The 24,415-nt window shown below is 30.6% G+C and overlaps 2 protein-coding genes across 4 annotated transcripts; one reads left to right on the top strand and one right to left on the bottom strand.

Annotated features, from left to right (window-relative positions):
- The first annotated feature begins 954 nt into the window (after positions 1–954).
- Positions 955–21,668, top strand: LOC125064478 (TRPL translocation defect protein 14). 3 transcript variants are annotated; one of them, XM_047671542.1, is made up of 9 exons: positions 955–1,175; positions 1,371–1,438; positions 1,799–1,836; positions 2,260–2,297; positions 12,001–12,129; positions 15,984–16,120; positions 18,513–19,060; positions 19,317–19,507; positions 20,214–21,668. In XM_047671542.1, exons 1-9 carry the CDS (start codon positions 1,112–1,114, stop codon positions 20,492–20,494), a joined length of 1,494 nt encoding a protein of 497 aa, XP_047527498.1. In that variant the 5' UTR covers positions 955–1,111; the 3' UTR covers positions 20,495–21,668. The 3 variants fall into 3 exon arrangements, with proteins under 3 accessions (XP_047527498.1, XP_047527500.1, XP_047527499.1); XM_047671544.1 differs by lacking the exon at positions 1,799–1,836 and having other exon boundaries at positions 1,159–1,175; XM_047671543.1 differs by lacking the exons at positions 955–1,175; positions 1,371–1,438; positions 1,799–1,836; positions 2,260–2,297 and adding an exon at positions 5,701–5,839.
- A 1,224-nt stretch (positions 21,669–22,892) lies between these two features.
- On the bottom strand, positions 22,893–24,171 carry LOC125064744. Its single transcript, XM_047671943.1, has 4 exons — positions 23,862–24,171; positions 23,633–23,783; positions 23,197–23,346; positions 22,893–23,120 (listed from the first exon to the last, which is right to left on the bottom strand). Exons 1-4 carry the CDS (start codon positions 23,930–23,932, stop codon positions 22,899–22,901), a joined length of 594 nt encoding a protein of 197 aa, XP_047527899.1. The 5' UTR covers positions 23,933–24,171; the 3' UTR covers positions 22,893–22,898.
- Positions 24,172–24,415: the final 244 nt, after the last annotated feature.

Here is a 24,415-nt window from a genome sequence, read left to right as displayed (position 1 = left end):
GTATTTGTTTTTTTTTGTCTTATATTTGGTCTTAAAACCCCATATATTATTGGGGGTATAATTTAATGCGTTGACGTTATAGGTCCATTGTATACAAGATTGTGACATGAATGTCTGTCAGTTGTGTTGTGTTGTGTATAGTTACGTCCCTTTTATTTCACAACGCCAGATTAAGTCTCTCGATTCATCCTGCAGTCGGTGAAAAATTTGAACTTAAGAAAAGTGTTCGTATTGACAAAACAAAACGCCGTATTCTTTACACACCTGATATTAAACACAAGTTTCTTTAATCTGTCTTATAAGAACTAGGATTACTAGTAAATAATCGATAATACTGAATAGGTATATCGGAAGTATGAGAAATTATTGATCTATACAAATCTAAAAACCAATACATTTTTAAATAAAAAAGTTAGAAATTACAATTTATAACAATTAGTACGAAAAGAGCATTTTTATAGAAAACGAGTTATTCGTTTTCGTCTTCGTTAAAAATCAATAATCATTATACGACGCATTTAGCCAGATAGCCTTTCACATTATAATGAAGATTTTTTTAAAATTATAAACTGAATAATTAATATTTGTTTTATAAACAAGTTTATAAATTACGTGAGATGTCCTAGTTAGCGATTACTTATTATTTTATATATATATATATTAAAGTATTGCTTTATAACATTAAAAAAATAATATTCTCAAACTTTACATAGTGAGAAATACAAAAGTAAATTTCGTCTCTCATTTTTATATATAATACTTAAGATAATATAGATGACATATCATAAATTTAAAATATTCAGATTTTTCTCTTGCAAAATTTTATAATAAAAAATACCTTTTTTTTTTGAAGTCAAGTCAAAATTATTTGTACGATTTCTTGATGCCGATTCATTCGATGTCTGAACGTCACTATCTAGTCTTTGAGCTTCGATTGTGATTCATAATTTTAACTTCATTTCGTCTTTCATTTCGTCGCGCGCCTGTCAGGCGATGCGCAGTTTGCTGTGATGGCTCTGTGTAACATTTTCGTATCTTTCACTATTTTATGATATTCACGTGTCCAAACCTCTTAGTATAATTTAGTCTTAATTTGTATTTATGCGTTTAAATGCGTCTGAATAAAATGGCGAATCAATCCCAGAAAATTGTGTTTAAGTTAGTGTTGACTGGAGGTAAGAAACATTAAAATATTAATTAAAAATATGTACGAGATAAAGAATTACGTTTTTAAATTAATCGTTTTTCAATCAATTCTATTAGAAAAGCCTTACTGTGTTATTTTCACAATTATAAATAATTAGATTTTAATACACGTGGAGACTTGGCACCGATTTCATACAATCCATATTACTCTTTAACCTAAACAGGGCCTTGCGGCGGCAAAACTACTGGACAATCCCGACTTAGCACATTCTTCGAAAACTTGGGATGGAAGGTAATAATTATTTTTTTAATATTTCACTACATAAATCCATAACATAACAAAGAATTTACTTGTACTCACGTATTATATCTTTAAATATATCGTATTGATTATATTATTGTGTTTGTTATATTTGTCATTTACAACAGTTTAAGAGTTAAATAACTTCTAAAAATTATAATTCTATCATATCTCTTAATATTTTTATAGAGGTTTCAAGTTTTAAAAATGTCCTTAAATATAATTAATTAAAAAAAAAAAAAAAAAACGTTGCTTGTTGGTTTGAAAGATGTTCCTTGTGGTTCATATTTGGTATGGTTTCTCCGTAAGGAGATCCAATAAAACATTGTTCCACATTGTGTTTATTTCCAGGTGTTCCGGGTGCCGGAAACGGCTACCGTCCTCTTAAGGTACGAAGTGCAACCTCCACACTTTCAAAGTGCAAGTTGCATTATCAATAATTTAAAAAAATCCATTAGGATTTTTTTAGACCCTTCTCTTTTTAAAATTGTCATCTACATGCATAAATAGTCTATGAAATATTTGATCATAAGTCATATTAGATTCATAAAAAGAAAAGGTAAAGTAAAGTAGTGGTCAGCAGTTCAATAAATTGATTTTTGTAAATTGTTGTATTTTTTTAGCAAATACTTTTGTCTATACTTAATAAAAACTTGTTCATTTGTGTTATTTTGTCTTAAAATAGTTAAATGTGATAATTCTATTATATTTGCTCTAAAGAATTTTTTCTATATAAATATTACACAATTTGTATATGATCTCTTTTTGTGTGATCTTAACAAACCTCTTCAATTATTTTGTTTCTTTTACAGTGGCGGTATAAAGTTTGCAGATCTCAGTCCAGATGAAGGTAAGAATTATTTCATAAAATATTAATTTTTAGTTATAATTTTAATACTTCATATTACTAAGAGTATAATAAACAAACAAAATAGAAACAAACCTAAAAAGAGGCCATAACATTTTATAAATTATACAGAAATAAAATATACTATATTTTTTTTAAACATTAGCAAGCAAGTGTCATTGCTGTCAGCAAGTTCAGCGTGCCAGAAATCAGTACAATAATTCACTCCATTTGTGTCCAAGAATAGCTTTTGCATATTTTTCTATTATATACTATCCCTTCGGGTTATTTCGCTTTTGTCATATCTGACGAATAAAATAAAAATAAAATCTTATTGTTCCAGCTAATTAATGAACAATTAATTTTTTACGCTTCGAAACCTCGATATTACAAAGCGATTAAAATTAACAACAATTACTGTAGCGAATTTTCATTATCAGTATATAATAACTATAGTTCTATAGAAAATATTATATATTATTATTGTAGGTTGTAGGAAATTGATACTTTTACGTGTTAAATTTACGGAGTATACACTTTAAATTACAAATTGAAAGGTTTTTTTTTTTATTAATAACGGCAATGGGGTTGACAGTAAAAGTCACGCCTATCTATGTTTGGTTCGCGTAAGGTAAGGCGAAAGGGACTTTTCACTGCCAAGTTCGCTATAATATCCTATTCGTGTGTAAATATATTTCTTGGCGTGTCACTTCTTAAATAAAGTACCTAATAAAATGTGATAAATGCAAAACAGTAAATTAAATACTGAATTTTGTTTTTTGTTTTTAAACTTATATAGTGAACACTATTTATTTATTATTAATAAAGGCAAATTTAAAAAACTTACTTGTCCAAAGTAAAAATTATCCATACATATTAAATACATGGTTGATGTTTGCATGAATTCATTGTTTCGTATTAATTACATGACAATAGAACACAAGCATGATGTGTCCTGGCACGTGTAAAAATAAATTGTACTCGTTTACAACTAAAATCCTAACATTAAAAGTGATTAGAATTGTCGTGAAGGAAATATTCAACCATGTGCGAAGCCATGCTCCATCTATAATGCGTAATAATGCATTTAATTTGTTCTTGTTCGTGCATTAATTTGTCCTCACTGAACGAATGATAATATTTGTGACATGTATGAACGTATGCATCTTATAAGTCATATTTAATTTATCATTCCTCGAATTCTTATATAACCGTGTAAATGAATATTATTGTGTTGTCGTCACAATTTACGAATAAAGCGACTTGCCCCGGTTGGCCGCGTCACGTGCTCTATTTATTTTCGTTTCAGTAGCTTTCTGTTACTGCTAACTAATGAAGCTTTATCGTCACGTGTATCTTTTTATAGTTAAGATATGAATACGCAAACGATACCGCGAGAACGTTATCTCTAACTGAAATTAGTTCTACATTTCACTTTCTACTTTACAAAAAAAAAACTTGCGCTTTGAGCGTCTCCGTGCTATAGGGATGAAGCAATCTTCTAAATCATATATAACACTAATATTAAAATACTATTATTACGTACATATTTTTACGTAGCATAATTTTGCACTGTTTATTTTTCTTAAAGTATTTATTTTTATTTATATGTTTTAATAACATGAAATAATTATGTACCCGACAGACTTAAAAGTGCTGTGCGGTTAGTTCGCAGTAATCTTTGAAACCTTTTTAATCCGTTAAATTCAAGGACGGTTGAGTAAGTACACGTATCTCGTTGAAATTATATGTTTTGTATCAATATTTTTCCTTACATATAAATAGAAATTCTTGATAAGTGTACTTTTATGGGGCTTCGCGGTTGGCCACGCGAGTTGTTCTTTGACGCAATCGCTTCAGGGTCACGTTCAGGGCTAGTCTGGATATACATTTAAAATAGAATACACTAACACCAGCGTGAGATTGACTTGCATTGTTACGTAGATGTCTTTAACACATTCCTATCAATAGCGGGGAACGAGCAGTGGTTCAAAAGATATACGATCGTAAAAACAGATTCCGTTTGGCATTGATTTACATGAAATCCACTTGTATAATTGTTGAAAAAATCCGGCTGTGATGTTAAATTATTTTAAATTATTTTTGTACAGCAATAAAAAAAGCAATTTGAAGTGTAATGCAAAAAGGAAATTTCACTTCGGTGGGCAAAGGTCTCTTTTTCTAAGATGGTATGCACCTTTTTCACCTCGCTGCATTCATGTGGGATGGTGGATGTGGCGAAATTTCATTTAACTCATGCGTGGCTGTACTCTCGGTTTTACGTCTACCGTCGAGCATGAGATGAATATCCAATAAAAATTCTAAATTATTAAAACCATAGCATATAATTCAGACACAAGAGGACAAAAGCCAAATTATATTACATTAATCCTCATAAGTTACGCGATGGAGAGTTTGAATAATCTATGATATACAATTCGGATTTGAGAAAAAATGACGTTTTGTAAGTCGACGAAACTGCTATTAGAAATATGGAAGTAAAATTAAAGTGGATATAAGTAGTTAAATGGAGTGTGTTACTTACGAATAAAGATTTATTAATCAAGAATTGTTAGTAGCACACAATAGAGCCCTTTCGATCGGAATGGACTATGTTATATGAAATGCAATTTAAATGCTAAGTGTCTGTCATAACATGTTAAGATATTTCTCCTTCGAGTATAATAAATAATGTCAATTAATAACACATCTTAACCAGCTTAATGTTCAACTCTACGATGAACAATTTAGCAAACAATTACATTGTTTCCAGTTCATTAACAAGTTCCATAATATCATACTCGAAATGACCGACTATTACTCGATTCAATCGTTTATGTATCGCTATAATCCAATTCACACTGGTCTCTCGATGTTATCGTTAAGTGACGTTGGCTCTGTTCACCTGTATCCGGTGTAATCTAGATTGAAACAAGTTCTTTCTATGCACGTTCATCTCGGATGAAAATTTACATCGAAAACGATATTAATGAAGTTATATATCGATACACGTCAAACGGTAAAATCAAATCGTTTACGATAAGTTGTTTTATTATGACGTCAATGCTAATTGTAAACATCAGGTTCTTTGGTACTGTGTGGGTGTAATTCGTCTGTTTCGTGTACGATGTTTTGTTTACGTAATCGAAATCGTCATCTCCGGTGTTGAAAATATATTGTTCATAGAAAAAATCAATAATGTAGCCTTTGTTTTGTCTTTATCAAACTAAAACATAAGGATTGGGTCGTCCGGTATAATCGTAACAATGTTTTCTCAGTTCGAATAAGTTTTATTACAAAATATTTGTTTAACGGTTACCTTGTATCTATTTTATTTCTTTATGAGAATTTCACTTTTAAATTGCATTGTTCGTTTATAGATCACTTGAATGACGTTTTCAATAGGTTTTTATTCATCGGTATGATGAAAATTTACGTTGTGCTGTTAGCAGAAAATGTAATAACTGTCCCTGATGAGGAATGTCGGGGTCGTTGCAAAAGGTGCACCGCCGCCGCTATAGCACGGGCGATACAAGGTGACTGTGGTGAGTTTCCACCGTAGTCCCGCTAAATGGTATATTGATTAGTGCTAATACATTATACACCTACACAGCGCCACTGAACCTTAATTACGGTAATTTCATTAAAACTAGGTACCTATCATTCATCATCATTATGCGTGATGAGGCCAGTCTGCGAACTATTATTTACTTGGTTATGTTATAATTAGCTAGATTTTCAATGATAGTTTGTATAGTAGATTTTATTGATTATTCGGATACTTTTTCTGTTTATGTGTACATATTTAAGTTCTTTAAATGTTCTCTACACGGTTTTTATTCATAAGATGACGTCAATATACTTTTAATGTTTTTCGAGCGATACGTCACGAGAGACACATGATCAATGTCCATCTTATCATTGCCAAATTACTATTGTTATGTCTAGTTTGAAGTTTTCAATGGGGACTGATGACAAACGATGACAGCTCAAATTTTAACACAACAATAAACTACGAAATTATTAGCTGTACACACGGGTTTACGCGAAATTTATACAACTCTATAGTATATACATTTTCGGCTCCCATTTTATCTCTCCGGGACCAGATCTATTTACATTTTACCAAATTTCATCTAAATCGTTTCAGCGGTTTAAGCGTGACGAGGTAACAGATCGAGTTGCTTTCGCATTTATAATATTAGTTTGGCTTATATTTTTCTGTCTAAAGGGGTTCATAAATAGTTCTTAGTTTAAAAAAAGTCTTTCAAGTTATTTCATTATGCAAAACAGTAACCGCATAATCGTAACTGCTCAGCATATCAGTTGAAAGATTTATTTTAAAGCGCGGTTATAAAATACCAGTAAGACAATTTTGTATTTATATAGTAGACATAGCTTGAAAAATTTGTGAAATCAAGACCCTATGATTTAACAGTAATTGATCTCGTTACGACAGAGAATGACAGAAGTATTGAACAATAAAGTTGACATAGCATGTTGATTCAAAGTCACGCGATATTTAAATTAAAACGAAGTAATATCAAACAATTCCGTTATTTATAACCGTCTGCGTAACGAGGGACAGGAAATAACGTTTATATTTTCTTGTTTAAGTTGCGAAATATTTCTGTTTAAAAATAATCGTACTTTCAAAATTGTAAAATAAGCAAGAAAACCTCGTGTATTACTTCAAACGGAGCGTTGTTATTAAAGCGAAAGCATTTCTAGGTCTTCATGTATCTACGTCGTAATATTCCGAAGGTGTTAATTTAATTTCTTAATTGGTTTCGCGCTATTATTTTTAAATAAGATTATATATTTTTTTTAATATGTAAGTAACATATACAATAGTCTTTTCGTTGATGTATTTCCCGCAATTTTGTCTGTAGATAAACGACGATAACCTTTCGCTCTTCGGACCCGGTTACTTGCGATTTTATTAATAGTAAACAATTTGTCAAAATATTACGATATAATTAAAGCGAAACTAGTCTTTTCCAGTACATAAAAGAATAACAATAAGATAAGAAATACAATAAGATAATATATTTTATTTATTATCATGATTACAAATTTATATGAATTTGTAATTATCATTTTATGTTTATTTGAAAACCGTTTCGACTGTACTGACATAAAACTTTTATAGCAATTCGTCTTTGATTTGAAAGTTATGTCTTTGACCTTTCGGAATAAAATTATAATACGTAATGAAGTAAGTTCATTGATTGTCGTTAAATGTTGGGCTGAAGTATGTTAGTCCTTGACTTCCGTATGAAAAGTTTTTATTTGTTTCTTAAAAATATTTAAAAAAAAAACATGGTTATAATAATTTTCATAAAACACTGAGAGTATGTTAAATTTCATTCATTTCGATATGTATTTACCATATGTAGCTTATCATAGAGTTTCCTTAGATGTCTATTTTGCTTTGTCCTCACGACATGCTGTTTGTGTTTACGTAATGTAGGTATTAAAATATACAAAGTATGTAGTGACAATGAAGTGTCATGTTTGTCAAGTTCACGGCGTTCTCTTATCGCTAACTGTCTTTCAAAAGCTATTAAAATATGTATATTCATATACTGTGTTATATAATTTGTATATGTTAGTCGATACCCGTTCCAATCTCGTGTAATGAACGTTATATTAAGTACGTTTCTACAATATGCATTTGGATATCATGAGCCAAGAAGCGCCTCACTAAGTTACCAAGGTAAATCATAACAGAAACATATTAATAATTATGATAAAGTATACACATTAATTATTATCAAAAATAATCAGTTATATCTTAAACAGATGGCTCATGTTTACAATTAAGTATAAATAAACACCATAATTTGCTATCTGATAACCTCTCGTAACTCGTATAAACTTATCGCATGTCTGTATAGCTCTACGTTGTATGCGAATATCGACAAATTATTCTTCTAATTGCTAAGAGCACGATATAAATTCCATGATTCCTGTCAATGGCTGAATACATAAACTTCAGCTAATTAAACACGACCACACGCTGTAATAATAACAGATATAAGAAGCCGTAAAAACGTTGCTTTATGTTGGTTTTATTACGTTTTTGCTTCGTAGCGATGCCTAGCAAATGTCCTCTTACGTCTAGTCGAGACTTGTAATTTGCCACTGAAGATATTATCTGTAACTGAATCTCTACAAAGAAAGTTACAATGAAACGATAAACGATTTTTATGCTTTTATTTGGCTTGCAAATAATGTGTCCTAATATATTTTTCCCAAACCAAACAATGAGTTCATTTAAAAAAATCAAATACATACAAATATATATTCATAGTTATGTATATACCTTTAATGTAACTGTTCACGAAATACATATTTTGTTGTTTTTATTCTTTCGTGAAACTAAATTTCATGAAGCAAAATATAGAAAGCTGCATTGTTTTTGGCTTCCGATAGACAAATAAACGTTGCGTTCAAAATTGCGCCTTCGGAATACTGCAGTGCACACGTAACATTTCAAATCAAATAAATGAAAACAAATCAATAGACTACTTTTCTAGTTTATATAAAAAAATAATTCTTTGCTGAAAAACGGCACGATTTTTATTTGACAACTACTGTAATTGTTTTTATCAATTTAATAATTTTACGATTATCGTTAAGCCGAGAGCAAAAGATGATTTATTATAAAAATAATTATTTCCGAGTCTTGCAAAAAATGCTTTTAAAAAAACATAATTGGTCTGCGGCGCCGCTTCCGTCACTTATTGGCAAGGTTTTTATACCTATGTCTACTGCATTTTTTATACGTCCTACTTCGTTTTCTGAACAGATTCCTCTAGTTGTAAAAAATATACAAAAAATACTGTTCAGACTTTGCACAGTGGTTCATTGGCATACGCTGAAAATAAAACGTAGCGAGGTAACCATGGCCGCTCCGTCGCTAGTACTATACGGTCGTCGCCGAATAAATCTGCCAAAACGGATGACACATCAAGGCGTTAACCCTAACAGAACAGAACAAAAGGTATAATATGTAATGTGTATACACATGTATAAATCATATGTATATGCGTTTCATATTTACCGCTATTGTTAATCCCTTTTTATCATGACGTGGATGCTATTCATGTTAGGTTTGGGATCTTTACTGAAATTAGAAATAGATAACGGCGTAAGCGTAACAAACAAACACATTTTCGTATTTATAAGATTATCATAAATTGACGTAGGATTTAAATACGTAAGTTTTAAGCAAATTAAAAATGTTATCAGAAGTACATTCCACGCTTTTATAATTGGATATATTTACGCTATTGTAATAAAAGAATTAGTATCGACTTACGGTTACAGGATAAGTCTGTAATTCAAACCTCAGTTACTAGCTGTGACGAGCAACCCGAGAGCCAATTTAAACAATGCATTTATGATGACTCAATATTTTAGTTTTATCGTTGACATGCGTTGAAATAATACAGTGAGCCGGTAATAAATGTTTTTCTTGTATTAAGTTGAATAGAAAAAAAATGTTTTCATCTCTTTGCCAGACAACCTCGTCTAGATTTTATTTGGGACAGACTGGGAGTTGTCATCTCTGACCTTTTCTTGTCACTTGTAGAGATTATATTGTTGTTGTACATATATCGATAGTTTGCGAATATGTTAATTTTAGAAAAATATAACGTAATTTTTTAATTCATAACTATTTTGTATATTATGGGTGAGCACACTTGTGTATTTATAGATACAAGAGCTATTCACTTAGCTCCCACGGTTGATCACTCACTAGCAATATATAGTATTAGTAATAACTTTTACAGTGTAAATGTGTAATTACGACTAGCAACACTTACCAGCAGGTGGCCCGTTGGCTTATCTATTATTGCCATAAATAAAAAAAGGCTGTGGAACTTCAATACATTGTACTTGTTTTTATACGTATACAATTTAGTAATAATGTTGATAAAGTTTATATAAATTGAATTCCATAATTTATTATATTAATATTATAAATGTGAAGGGCTTAGTAGGTTTGGATTGTTGCTGCTCAATTGCGTTCAAGTTGCGTTGCGTTTAGCAAATGTTATTTAATATTTAGCTAAGAAATTTAAATTATATTAAAATATTATTATTGAGTCATAAAACTCTTATTAAACAACGGATATTTTATATCCGTTTAGTAATTACGGATGAGACTATTTATTTCCTATAAACGTTGATATTAAATACTAATATTTTAGCATGAGATTTTATTACTAATAATATAAAGCCAAGTGCTGGTCGTTAAAAAAAAACATGATGAATCAATATTTATAAGAGAGCACTTCGTATAATTATTTACCTTTGTTTATTATAAACAAGCAATGTGTATAAGTGACTATTATAATGGACATTAAAACCTTGTTTGTCTAATGTATTTTTTATTGAAAACCGTTTTTACTCGTTTCCTTTGCGTATATTGTTTGTGTGGGACTAACCGACACGAATTGCTACGGAGTTCAAACTAAAACCAGTAGCAGTACCAGCGGTACCATCTTTGTGCGGCAATAAGGTCCCAGTGCTCCGAATAAAAACCGGATTTTTCTGGATAGGAGTTGTCGGGTACTCCCATTTGTCAGTGTTCCCTGTGTTTGTGCAAATACGTGTGCTCTATATTATTCTCGCGTTATCTTATCTCCGCTGAAGATAGCGGCCGTGGTCGTTTTCGGACAGGAGGATATTATTCTTATGATGATTTTGCCTGGGTTCTTAATAACCACGTAACAATAAATTATCATTATTACTCAAGCATATTATGTAATGTTATAACTTTAATTACATAATAAAACTGATTGCAAATACAAACTTAACTGTGATTAAATTCCATTTTTATTTTTTTAATTACATGATAATAATTATAATAAAGTTCCATTATACAAAAGAAAAACATAATGATTCTTGCTTTGGCTCTGTTTCAAATTTCGTAAATTCTGATAAATATGGCGTATTATAGCATCATACCTACATCCGGTTGTATTGTTTCATGCTCGTTCTAACCCTGAATATGATGTTATAACCATTAACATATCCTTATCCCTTTTATTTCGGGTCTGACAAAGTATAAACTGTATAAATAAAATATTAGGTAGAGCTAATAAAATGCTTCTGCTAGTGCATTGGTTTTCCGCCGCCGTATGGTTGGACAACAACACATACATTACTCTGATCCCGATGCAAGTAGCTAAAGCACTTGTGTTATGGAAAATTAGAAGTTAAGACGGTACCACAAACACCCAGCCACAAGACAACATAGAAGAATAATGAACTTTTTCTACATCGACTTGGCCGGGAATCAAACCCGGGCCTCGGAGTGGCGTACCCATGAAATTCGTCATTGTTGGTTGAGGTACTTATCAACTCGATTGATGGAGACCTTTTTGCTCTAACGTCATCTACTGGGATGAGGATGACTATATTCCAGTCTCTCAGAACCAGGCGGAAATTTAACGTTTTAATTTAAAAACTTCGATATACATATTTAAATGATATTTAATTATGCAATGTATTCATTATGCTTAGATTATAAAATTGATTCTGCAAATTTAGGAACTCATTTAATTTCGTCCTATAAATATATAATTTATCAAATGTTTTTTTTCATTATTTTTTGTGACATATATACGATGTAAATTAAAATGGCAATATCAATAAAAAAACTCTAAAAATCACGTTTTTATTGTTACAGCAATGAAGTTCCAGGAGAATCTATTGAAAACCATGATTCAGATCGAGAACACGTTTTTCGAACTGGGACGAACATGTCAACGGAACTGCCTTATAATATGCGACCGAGGAGCCATGGACGCTAGTGCATGTGAGTATTACGATGAGTCATTTGTTTTAGGGGAATTACGCTTATCGTCAATATTTGTTTTTTATTTTTATAAGAAAATTGATTATTATTTTCGGACTACGGATTGTGGTAAAATATGTTGAAGGTTGATAATCATAACTCATGAATCATAATAAACTAAATAAACCCATATGAAAGATGCACCCGTCCAAATGGGTTCATCAGACCGCAAGTGACCACCATCGCTCAGAACATTGGCACAGTCAGAAGTGGTATTGTAATCCACTTCATACACCGTTGGTGCACAACTTGTATACCATTAATTATACTGAGTCATTACAATATTTCATAATACACACACAATAATACACAATAATACATGATTGTACACACAGACGAGGCATAAAGCTGCATAAAGCTAGTAATAGAGTAGCATACCCACCTCGGTCATATAATTCTTATAATTCGATTTAAATTATATGCGAAATGAAAAGCTTATTTTCGCTCTTCGGTAAAAAAAAACAAAGTAACTTTTAAACTAATTACCTGATAAAAGAGAGATACTTACCTCACCTCAAACTCGTGCACTAAGTACGTTGCTCTAGTTAAAGTTTTTTTGAGTAATAAATTAAATATAAATATAATTTAATATAAAATCTACTTTCGGCTGATATGATTATCACAAATTGTTTTTATTGTACGTATACAAAGTTTTCTTATCTCAGTTTATTTGTTTTTAATTCAATAAAATCAATCATATATGCGTATTGGGAAAAGTGATAACGCAATTTAATTTAACAATAGCTATGTAATGTCACGCATGTTTATCATTTTTATTTCGATGTCCATACGTTTTAATGTGTGTAATGTCTTAGTAGTATTCGTATTCGTTTTACTTCGTACGTATATTACAAAATAATCATAGATATAGATAAGCTACAGACATAATTTATTTCCTAATCATCTACATGAGCAGAAATGTCACGATGACTAGACGTTGTAAATGCGTATACATATACTTTAAGTATATAAGGGATATTCAAGGTCAAAAGATAGAGCTTTTAGCTTAATGACATCTACGACGCTTTTAGGTGTCTCCGAGTAATGATGCGTGTCGTCGAGAACGTGTAATTATATGATTAATGGTATCAACATGCCACTTTGCCAACATATACGTTTTAATACTTTTTAGGGTTTATAACTATGTACATAGTACGGATTATTTTTAACGGTTTTACCTATATTTTAATATTTGATTATTTAAACAAAGCTTTTAATTTTAAAACACAAATCAGTAATGATAGAAAGAGACAAATCTAGTATTTTATTGAACAATCGCTAATATTTTTAATTGGATAGAGTTCTATTTATTCTTTGATAAAATAGTAAAAATTATACATATATAATTTATTATATTACTAGTTTCCGCCCGCGGCTTTGCTAACGTGTAGGGAGGGCTGCGGTTAAGACGCGTGTGTTAGGGATGAACCCTATGTGCTTTTTCAGACTAATCTATGTGTCATTTAGTTTTCGCGTTATTAACACACAAATATTAGCCATTAAAACTTTCGAATATATAATATTACTAAGATTTATTATTATTGTAAATATTTATGTATAATATTATTTATAATATAGACGTTGTTTCGTACGAATATTAAACTGTCCTGTCCGCCGTTTATATTTATGTTTATGTGATAGTACAGTAGACGGTCATAAAAGTTCAACGACATCTCATTTTTTTTTTAAATCAGTTATTTTTCTTAGTATTATAATGGCATTATAAACAGGTGCATGTTCAGTAAGTCGACCATATAAAATCAAAAATGCTTCGATTTGGAATAAACTTTTTGCATTACATAGCCCATTTATAAAATCGCGCCACGACCCATGGTAGCAGTAAAATACCGCTTTCGTGCTGCACCTAGGCATAAATATAGCCAAATAAATGATTTCTTTAGTTTTAGCATTTATAATTTTATTAATAACAAAAAACTACTATGTAATTTATGAACATGATCATTTCACGGAAATATCATAGATATTTTGAAAACATTTAGTGGAATTCAATCAATGGTCTGTTTAGAGCCATTGTTTAAGAGAAATTCTCATAATCACATGACGTGTGCGATGAAGGTTGATAGTGTCGTTTATATAATACATTAAATACTAAAAAAATCAAGCATTAAGAAATAAATATAATTTAATTTTTTTACCCATAAATGAATGTGTGAAATTATTCAATGGGATAATATAATATATAAAATGCTATCGGGATCGGTTAAAACTTAGCCGGTGCTTCGTTGGTCTGAGGGCTAGCTTATAAGAACGATTCTGTTTATACCTCCTATTGTTCTCTTGGACCCCATTAAAAAAATTAAAAGTAATGACAATTCAATGAATAATAAGTTAAAAAAATAAAACAGAATGATAAAAGAAGAATTCGTATAGACGATAAAAAGCGTGTAATTAGTACCTATTCCCAGATTTTCGTGCCATATTTAAATTAAACATTTTTTTTATTATGTATCTATTGTAATTGGTATGAAATGTCACTTCCTGTAGGTGATTTCTCCGTTATAATCTGATAAGCTATGGGAGCTTTATATTTAATTGAATTTCAAAAGTGTATATAAAAGTAAGAACCCTCTCGACTAAAGTATATTTCAAGACTTTTGTTATATATTATTCTTTAATTTAATTTTAACTAGTTTCGCCCGCGTGCTATAAGTCGTAGGTCGTAAGTAGTCTATGTCCTTTCTTCGAGTTCAAGCTGACTTCGTTCCATTTAGCTATGAAAGTAAGCGACACGAGTTACTTTTATATATATAATGATATTTATTGATTTTAGTTCTAGACTGTCATTATTATATTATTTCATCATTTTATATGCATGTAAAGAAAGCGATAGCTACAATGTTGCTTGTTTGTTATCGCACCAAATCTTTAATATTATAAATCTAGGGTTTGTTTGTTTGCACGCGATAATATCCCTTAATATATTCTTTTAAATAGTATAGTTTAAAATAAACTTATCCCGTTAGATAGCCCATTTATTGAGAAAGATTATATTTGCCGCTAAGACAGGAAGCGGAGCACTAACGTGTATTGCGCTTGAAACTCATTTCATTGTCCATCAAGTTGATAATCTAAAGAAAATCAAGAATTTTTCACGAACAAATTATGCAATTTCAATTATATAAAATAATTATGTAATTTATTATTAATATTTAACGTCATAACCTAGAATCGCGTGTTATTTATCTAAGAACACGTGCGTCATCAACGCATGATATATAGACATTTCTTTTATTTAAAAACAAGTTTAATAGCCAAACAATAGTTAAACAATTAAAGTAGAATTTATATTAATATAGAATAAAAATCTAGTTCACTTGAATAGTCCGCGAATGTCTATATATAATTTGCTTTGCCCTTTCTTCCCATTGAATTATGCAAAGGATTTCAAAGAAAAAGAGAAATTTTCTTTTTGCCACACAATATAGAAATAAACAAATAACGATTTTCAATTTTACGTATATTGTCGTCTGGTTAAAAAGTCAGCGCAATATACCTGAGTCGAATTATAGCATGTTATATTTACGATGCCTGATGCCAACCCTCCTTAGGAATGGTATTACGGGTTGGTTCCCTACCACCATAGAGATGGGTTCAACAAAAACTCCCGTCTTCGACTCTTAGCTCGGAATAGTCCTATTTAAATCTTATTGTTTTATATTTTATTTAATTTATTATCAAATAGCATACAGTAGTTATTCTAATATATTTATAAACAAACAAAATACCAATCGTAAGATATGTATTACGTGATGTCTGTATTTAGTAAGTGATAAAGATTAACTATTGTTTTACAGTTATATCAAAGGAAAAGTGGGAGGCGATGTTGAGCGCTAACAACTGGAACAGTGTTGAATTGCGGGATAACAGATACAACCACATCGTACATATGGTTTCTGCGGCTAACGGAGCTGAAGACTTCTATTCCACTGAGGTATGTACTGTAATATAAATAAAGGGCATTTGTATGATAATTTATGTCTGCGAATGTTGAATCACATTGTTGGGCAAGTTGATTCAATGCAGGTTTGTGTATACGTACACGTTTGGAACATTTTCATTTGACACATTTCTTCGCGAAGTCTTCATCGCGCGATGAATTATAAGCACATGAAAATTCAATAGTGCTTGTGTGCTTGTTGAATCGGCTATCTTCGGTTAACATTCACGTATTTTATTAACCACTGAGCCATCTCTCCTCTTGGTATTTATAAGGCCCTAAAATAACAGTTATTATGTATTCCGCAAAAACGACATTCGAAATAAACTAATATGTCATGCCAAAGTTATGATTAATTATATAATACTAATAATAATTTATTCATTTATAAATTATGTATTATGTTTAATGCATTCGCCGTAATCAATTTAAACACTTTTGTTCCATTTCAATGGTGTGTTTGTTGATAATAATGTACACTTCATTTGAATTAAACGTACTTATTTAAAAACTTATGATTAGCACATTTATGTTTTCCTCGCAAATGTAAGTTATGATTGAAATGAATTTCCTTATAATATTTTCCAAAGACAAGTGAAATAGCGATTACATGATACTTTCGATTACGATGTTTTTTTTTGTAAAGCAAGGTCAATATTATACACAAGCATATGTATATGAATATATATCGTTTTAAAATCTGATTTAATCTTATCATAGCAAAAAACTTTTCTGTATATCAATATCAAGGATTGGACACTTGTGATTTATATATAGTTTATATATTACATAATATACGCATAAATGATAAATTACACATTCAATGTAAGGCTGTTATTGGTAAATGTCACAGATTTATATGAAAGCCGTAAAGAGTAAAATAATAATCCAATATTAATCAATCTCAGGCTGAATAAAACAAATTAAATTAAGGTGAAAATTAGATTTTTTTCAATGTACACAAAATAAATGTATGAACTACTAAATTTACTGTTGTAATTTGTTTTGATGACTTCTTTTAATAAAATAATTGTACTTAAAGCTAGCTAGTTATTTAAAAAACAAAAAAAACAACATTTTTTGTAGAATATAAGTAAACATGAAAATAACGTAGTCATAGTGATAAGTGCGTTATAAAATCGTGGCGTGACGACTTCCTTTATACTTAATATAAGTTGTCTTACTAAACAATATATACACTATATTTTTTATTAGATCAGATATAAGAATTTAATAACTAAGGTATCCTAGAAGGAAATACTATCTGGATCTAACAACGTGTGCTTTCGTAACACGGAGACACCATTTCATAGTTTTGTACGATACTGATACTTATATAATAAATTAGAAGCTTAACAAATTAAGGTTCATACATATATTAAAAGGTGTAAAAAAACCATTCATAATGGTTCTTTATTAAATGTCACCAGCAAACGACTAATATGTCTTTTAAGAAATGTCTGTCGATCATTTCTATTATTAAAATTATATGTAATCATATTAATAAACGAAGTTTTACTTTGTATAGACTTTTTTCATGTGGTACAAAACGTGACTTAGACTCATGTAATATAAATACGTAACTTCTATATAACGATGATTGCTTTGTTGGCATTTATCATGTAGATATTATTTTCAAACCAAGGCTATGATAATAACTCATTTAACTGTAAACAAGTCTAATCCTATGAAATAAGTTAGATTTTATTGTAAATTCCTCTCGTAGATATTTACATTTGATACACGAATAATTTTATTTGATATTTCTATTAAAAAAATAATCAACAATTACTATGTTGTTATATGTGTCTAGATATCTGACTCGCTGTTAATTTTATAAAAACTTTTTTTTTTAAATAGCTGATACCGTGTGATGGATATATTTTTAGGGATTAGTATTATCGAACGGCAACTCCCACCATTGACGTTCCACTGGCCAACTGCCAATTTAATATTCAACGGCTTATCACACGCGTGACAATCAACGATTGATTGATACATATGAAATATTTTAGTAACTGGGATTTCGAATCAAATGTACGATACAATAAGTAGATTAAATGTGACAAATATACATCAAACCGTCTTATATAATCTGAGGAAAAACAAAACAAATGATAACTAGAGTTTGTCGTTAAATAAGAGATTAAGAGAAGGATTACGATAAATAAGACCTGTATCTTATATAAAATCTAGCTGGGATTTTAACTCATTAAGAATATTGTATTGTTCCTCACCTGATTCTATTTATAGTAATTTCATTACTCGTGTGACTACTAAATAAAGTATGCCAACTAAATTATTATTTGTATTATATGGGGATTGTCTCATACATGTGAATAATTTAATAATTATGGAACATTTCTAAATAGATTCGTTTTGACAGGATCATGCATGTCGTTCGGAGGGCGTGGAGCTCGCCAGGGAGCTGGATTACAACGCGGCAGCCGCTTGGATCGGACATCCCTATTTTGATGTCATCGACAACTCGACTGACTTCGACAAGAAGATGAACCGTCTGATCGCCTGCGTGTGCCAGCGGATCGGCATCGACACAGGCGACCGGCTCAACGTCAACTCCAAGAAACGCAAGTTCCTCGTCAAAAGTCCTCTCCGCCCAGATACCGAATTCCCGCCGTTCCAAGACTTCGACGTCGTACATAATTACTTACAGAGTGATTTCCGTAAAGCCCAAGTCAGGCTTCGCAAGCGAGGTCAGAAGGGCCACTGGTCTTATATTCACACTGTGAGGAAATTCCACCCCACGAACGGGCAGTCCGTAGAAGTGCGTACTCAGTTGACGCACAGGGACTACCTGAACATGCTACCGCAGCGCGACGATGCCCATTTCACGATATTTAAGAAACGCCGTTGCTTCATCTTCAACAATCAATATTACCAGTTGGACATTTATAGACAGCCAACGCATCCCAGGTGATATATTGTTACATCTTATCGCCTATATATATTGTATCTATGTATATATCCAAATATGCTTAAATGTGTTTAATAAACTGGTTCTCTTAAGGTTTTTGTCATTTACCCATATCTCTTGAGATGTTGGTGGAGGACTTATGATCAGGTAAATAATTAGGTGTTGTTTGAAATTAGAAAGCTGCTATCTATTTTATATATTTGTTTAAAATTTAATAAAATATATTTTTCTAAATACCTAAAATGTACTTTCCAGGTGTCGCGGCTTGGTACTTCTCGAAACATACAGCGCGGCCTACGATCAGGACGCGTTGTTAGCTTCTCTGCCAAAGTTCCTAACCATCGAGAAGGAGGTGACTGGAGACCCAGCGTATTCCATGTATAATTTATCTCTAAAAGAAGATTGGAAAACATCGAACAAGTACTACGCGGGTTCAGATTATAACGGTGGGTACACTTTTTTAAAACTATGCACTTTTGACGGCTTCTCTAAAATAAATAAGACTGTGCCATTCTCAGCTAAAAACTTATCTATTATCCAAAAAAATAACAAATAATTGAAAATATAAAATAGTAAACTATTTTTGCATGAATGATATTTAATATTTTATTTATGTTATTAAATTCCTCTTTATGAAAAGAAAATTTTATTTCCGTATTAACCATTATAATTTGTGCATGTATGTATTATATTTGTGTAAACTGGCGTAATTATGATTGAAACTAGAATAAATTAAAATTCCCTATTTGTTGTAGTAGATAATCCAGCTATGTTTATTGATACGATCATTTGTCGATGTATTTATTTTACCTAGTATGTGTTAGTGTTGTCTTTTAGTGCCACACTGGTGTTTTGCACTGACCTGTGTATATTTTATATCTCACTCCAGTAGTATCCCATTGTCGGGATTCCCAAAGATTAAAGATAAAATAACTTTACAGATACGAAAGCCGTCATTCTGGGACATTCGTACTCTGATATACTTACAACTGACAATTCCAGCAGTAGCAACTAATGTTGATCAAGAGGTTTTGTTTGAATGTGGACACTAACAATTTATACTAATAGTTTATTCTAGTGACTAACATAATTACGCCAGTGTCGATTGTTGTACGTTCTTGCGAGGAATAAAAGTCTATTTTGGTTTATCAGGGCAAGTAAAATGTTTAACAAATGGTCATGCCAATAGACTAAATGGCCACGAAGCTGATAAATTAAATGGACACGGTGGAGTAAAATTGAATGGACACAGCTGCAACAAGGTCAATGGACACGCCGGAGAGAAGAACCAAGTTTACAGCAGAATAAGTGGTCTCCATAAAATGAATGGTCATGAACAGACAAATGACACGGATTTAAATAACTTAAAAAATATAAACGGTGCGAAGCCAAGATCACCAAAGATTCCAAAGAAAGATGCTCTTAAGGTGTAAATTTGAAACATTTTAATGTCTATATTTAATAATATTTATAAAATTCCATTTTGCGACATTACAGTATACACCAAATCGTAAATTATACTTGTAGTTTAAGCTATATTATATCTGCGATTTAAAATTTTTAACATCTCTGTGTAACTCTCTGTATTTATCAAATAATTGTAAATGCCAAATAAAGCAACTATTTTTATAGTATTTCTTGACTGCAAATATTTTCTATAGATCATGCGTCAGTAAAATGTGCACATCTAATGAAATATTTCATCGATATAGAAACACTTAATATTGTTTGTGCCTTTTATATATCCATACAGTGTTGTATGTTAAATTACATTATGTAGTACTTAATATATTATATTGCAATAATATATTATGTGAAGTATTATTGCAGATTATATAAACTTCGTATTATGATTTAAGAAAAATGAAGCATTTTCTTTTAATAGAATTTAGTAAAATATTACATGTGAAATTATGAAACTTCTTGATGAAAAAGTTCACTTCATTCATTTAAATAAAATGAATTTCTGAATATATTTTATTTCTAGTATAGTAACATTCATAGTTGTAAGTGTTTATTGAAATTCACTAAACAAATTTTAAGACGTGACTTTATTTTTATTGAATGTTAGAATGTACTTAAAAAATCTTCAGATGTAATTTACGAAAGTATTTGTCAAAAGTAATATAAATCATTAGAAGCTGTAACTATGAACGATGTAGCTATTATATTATTTGGCAGGAGTCAATGTTAGTAGCACTGTTTTAATGGCTGTGCTATATAATTAAAATATTAGAGCTAATTCAGCTTTGCTAATTGTTGGCAACACCAAGCCAACACGATTGTTAAAAGTTGCACTTTATTATTTGCAGGTTCGTTATTAAGAGGTATTTTGTTTTACGAATAAACTTTTCAGGTAAATGTAATCGGATATATTAATTTTTATTGGAGAACTGCCATTTATACTTTTTTTTGTGCAACTTTATATTTCGGATTAAATCTCAAAATTATAAGTTTTCTACCACTTAGCACTGGTTCTCAAATAAAGAAAATGTGCGCCTGATAAATGTTTTATTTTATAGTTGCTTTTTCCTTCGCCTTCTTACTAATATCTTGTTTCATTGTGAATTAAAACCTATGTAAAATAAAAATACCTATATCACTAATCTTTTTTGAAGTTACTGATTGAGTTAACTCTAAAATATATCCGTTTTTTTTTTAAATAATTTATAAATGATTAGTAAGTAAACGCAATAAAATTTATTGGGAAATGACATGACGTCTGGTCACCTGAAAATTTATCCAAAAAGTAGTTTATGGATGAATTTTCAGGTCGAATCGAATTAATTTGGAATTTCTTAATAATCAGCTATGGTTCAGGGCGGAAATAGGCTACAAATATAAAGTATGTTTAACCACGTTTGTTTATTGTGTTTTAACCACGCAGTCGGGACTTGTCCAATGAAGCCTTACGATTGAGATTATAATATTATATTGAGGGTACAGTATTAAATTAAACAACCGATTATTATTCATACAAAAGAAGAAATGAATAAGAAAGTCATAAAACTATATCCATACCTATCTTCTTGTAAACAAATATCGAGTCACGAGCCAAATAATTAGTTTCAACAGTGCTGCTATTTTAGATATATAGTAGGTATTTCGTTACGATGTTCGTCTGACCGATTTTGGCCACGAAAACATTTTCAAGTAGACTAGCTACATTACTGAACAGGACTTTTTAGTGTACAAGTGCATAAACATAAGTTCAGCCAGAAATATCAAATAACATTTTTATTAACTCAACTAATGGTTTAAACTCAAGACCTCAAGGTGTACATCCTTATAAGCTATCTACTAGACCCGCTATACTGAACCTGTGGTTAGCCTAGCTTTTGTAAATGGGGGCGCTGGCATTGTCAGAGGCTATGCCAATTAAACCAATGCGGTTGTATGGGACTCCTGATTCAAGGTGTCACAAGCAATGCTTATAATTCAAACCCTTTTTTCAATGAGCTTCATAGTATCATATGCTTAAGAAATTTATAAGAAAAATAAAGTTTCCTTAATTCTTGCACTTGCTTTAAGTTAATTATTTTTTATGAGTAAAAGCAGAAATGTGATATGTTACATTTATTATTTTAATATCAGTTTACTTCTAGCAACCTGCCCCTGATTCACACGGGTGCTAAGCATAATTATTACATGTTTTTACCTAAATGAATGGATGTTGTGACATGTATTACCATAATCGAAAACAACTTTAGAGTCCCATTAATTTTTTTCTAAAATATGACGGCACTAGACCCATGTTTGGTTTAAGGAAAATATTTAAAAACCTATCTCAGCTAGTACTGAGGGAAAACATGCGAGAATAAAAATATAATAATAATTTTAACATTTATTGTTGCTATCTTTGATTTTCTGCTCCTTGTACATTTTAATAACTTTCTGGCCAGGAACAATTCCTTGAGATAGTCCAGGTCTTTTTTTCTTTTTACTTGCTTTAGTTTCCCAAACATCATCATCCGTTGCTGAAGAGGCTTCAAGTTCAACTTGAGGTGGAGGAGCTGATGTCATTGTGCCTGCTCCTTCACACACAACTGTTTTTAATTTCTAAAACAATGACATTAAATTTTTACACTTTTACTTACTTTACTTAAAAGTTATCACAACTACAACGATAAGTTACCTGTTTTTCAGCCTCTAATTCTTCATTAGACTTCTGTATATCAGAGTCATGTGCGTATTTACAATTATGCCCAAACCGACAGCGGCCTTTTCTATAGTTCCAGCATATTTTCTTGCCATTGATCATTTGAGTATTGTCTTTACCTGAAACCTTAACATTCATGGCCTATGTACTTGACGATTATATGTCATATTGGAAACATTAGTATGCCAATTTTTAACCAAAATTTAAACTATGGAATGAGTTTAAACATCAGTCATTAAATTTTGTTGTATTATTTTATATCCCATTTGTTTCTATATATTCTCAACTAACTTCAGCCTTCAGCCAAAAAGAAATATTGTTTTTTCTTATATAACTAATGTTTATTAATGAAAATATAACATAAAGATTAAATGTAAAAATAATTATTCTAAAATAGAAAGTCAACATATACCATTTTAACATGTTTCTCCAGTATGGCAGCTTTAGCTAATTCTTCCGCAACAAAGGGATTGGAAAAAACCGATGTGTGAAGGGTATTTTCTCCGAGAGTTGGTTTCGGTAACTTTGGTTTTTCATCATATTTCCGGTCTTCTACTGTTGTTCTAAAAAGTTTCAAGAAGTATAAATTAAACTTTACTTTTTAATTGTATTAACTGCGTTCGAAGTTTTAAAATAATTACTTTTCTTCATCGCTGCTGTCTTCTTCTTCTGTGCTGCTTGAAGACGAACCGTAATCTAGCAAAGCATTCATGTCGATTTCAAGTTAAACAAGTAAATATAAATTAAGAAACTCGTAATTCAAAGCTTTATTCTTTTAAATGAGGACGTGTTTTGTGCAGTTCAGTAAAGTAAAGTACTTATTTAAACAAATGCTAGTATTAGTGTAGTTGTTATAAAATATTATAATACAACATGAAACATTGAAAACTTGAATCGCGTTATAGAAATTAGAAAACGCGACTTCTTTCTTTTAGCTGTCATAATCATGACATAAGGTCGTTTACACATAATGAGCATAATATCGATATTTTATTGTTTAGTGATATTATAGCAGCGTTCTCAGATGTTTGAGGCTTTGAGCAAGTCATTAGATTAGACTGTAATAATTAAGATTGCTAATAAAATTATAAAAGGCAAACATCATTATTGAAATTTGTTTACGTTTATTTATAATTATCATCTTAGTAATAAAGTCAATTGTGAAATAAATATAAAAATAAAAACTTCTGAAAGA

This window comes from Vanessa atalanta, chromosome 6, assembly GCF_905147765.1.
Source record: "Vanessa atalanta chromosome 6, ilVanAtal1.2, whole genome shotgun sequence".
In the NCBI taxonomy this organism is placed as follows: Eukaryota; Metazoa; Arthropoda; class Insecta; order Lepidoptera; family Nymphalidae; genus Vanessa; species Vanessa atalanta.
Note: the sequence above shows the minus strand (reverse complement) of the source record. Positions and strands in the feature narration are given on the sequence as shown.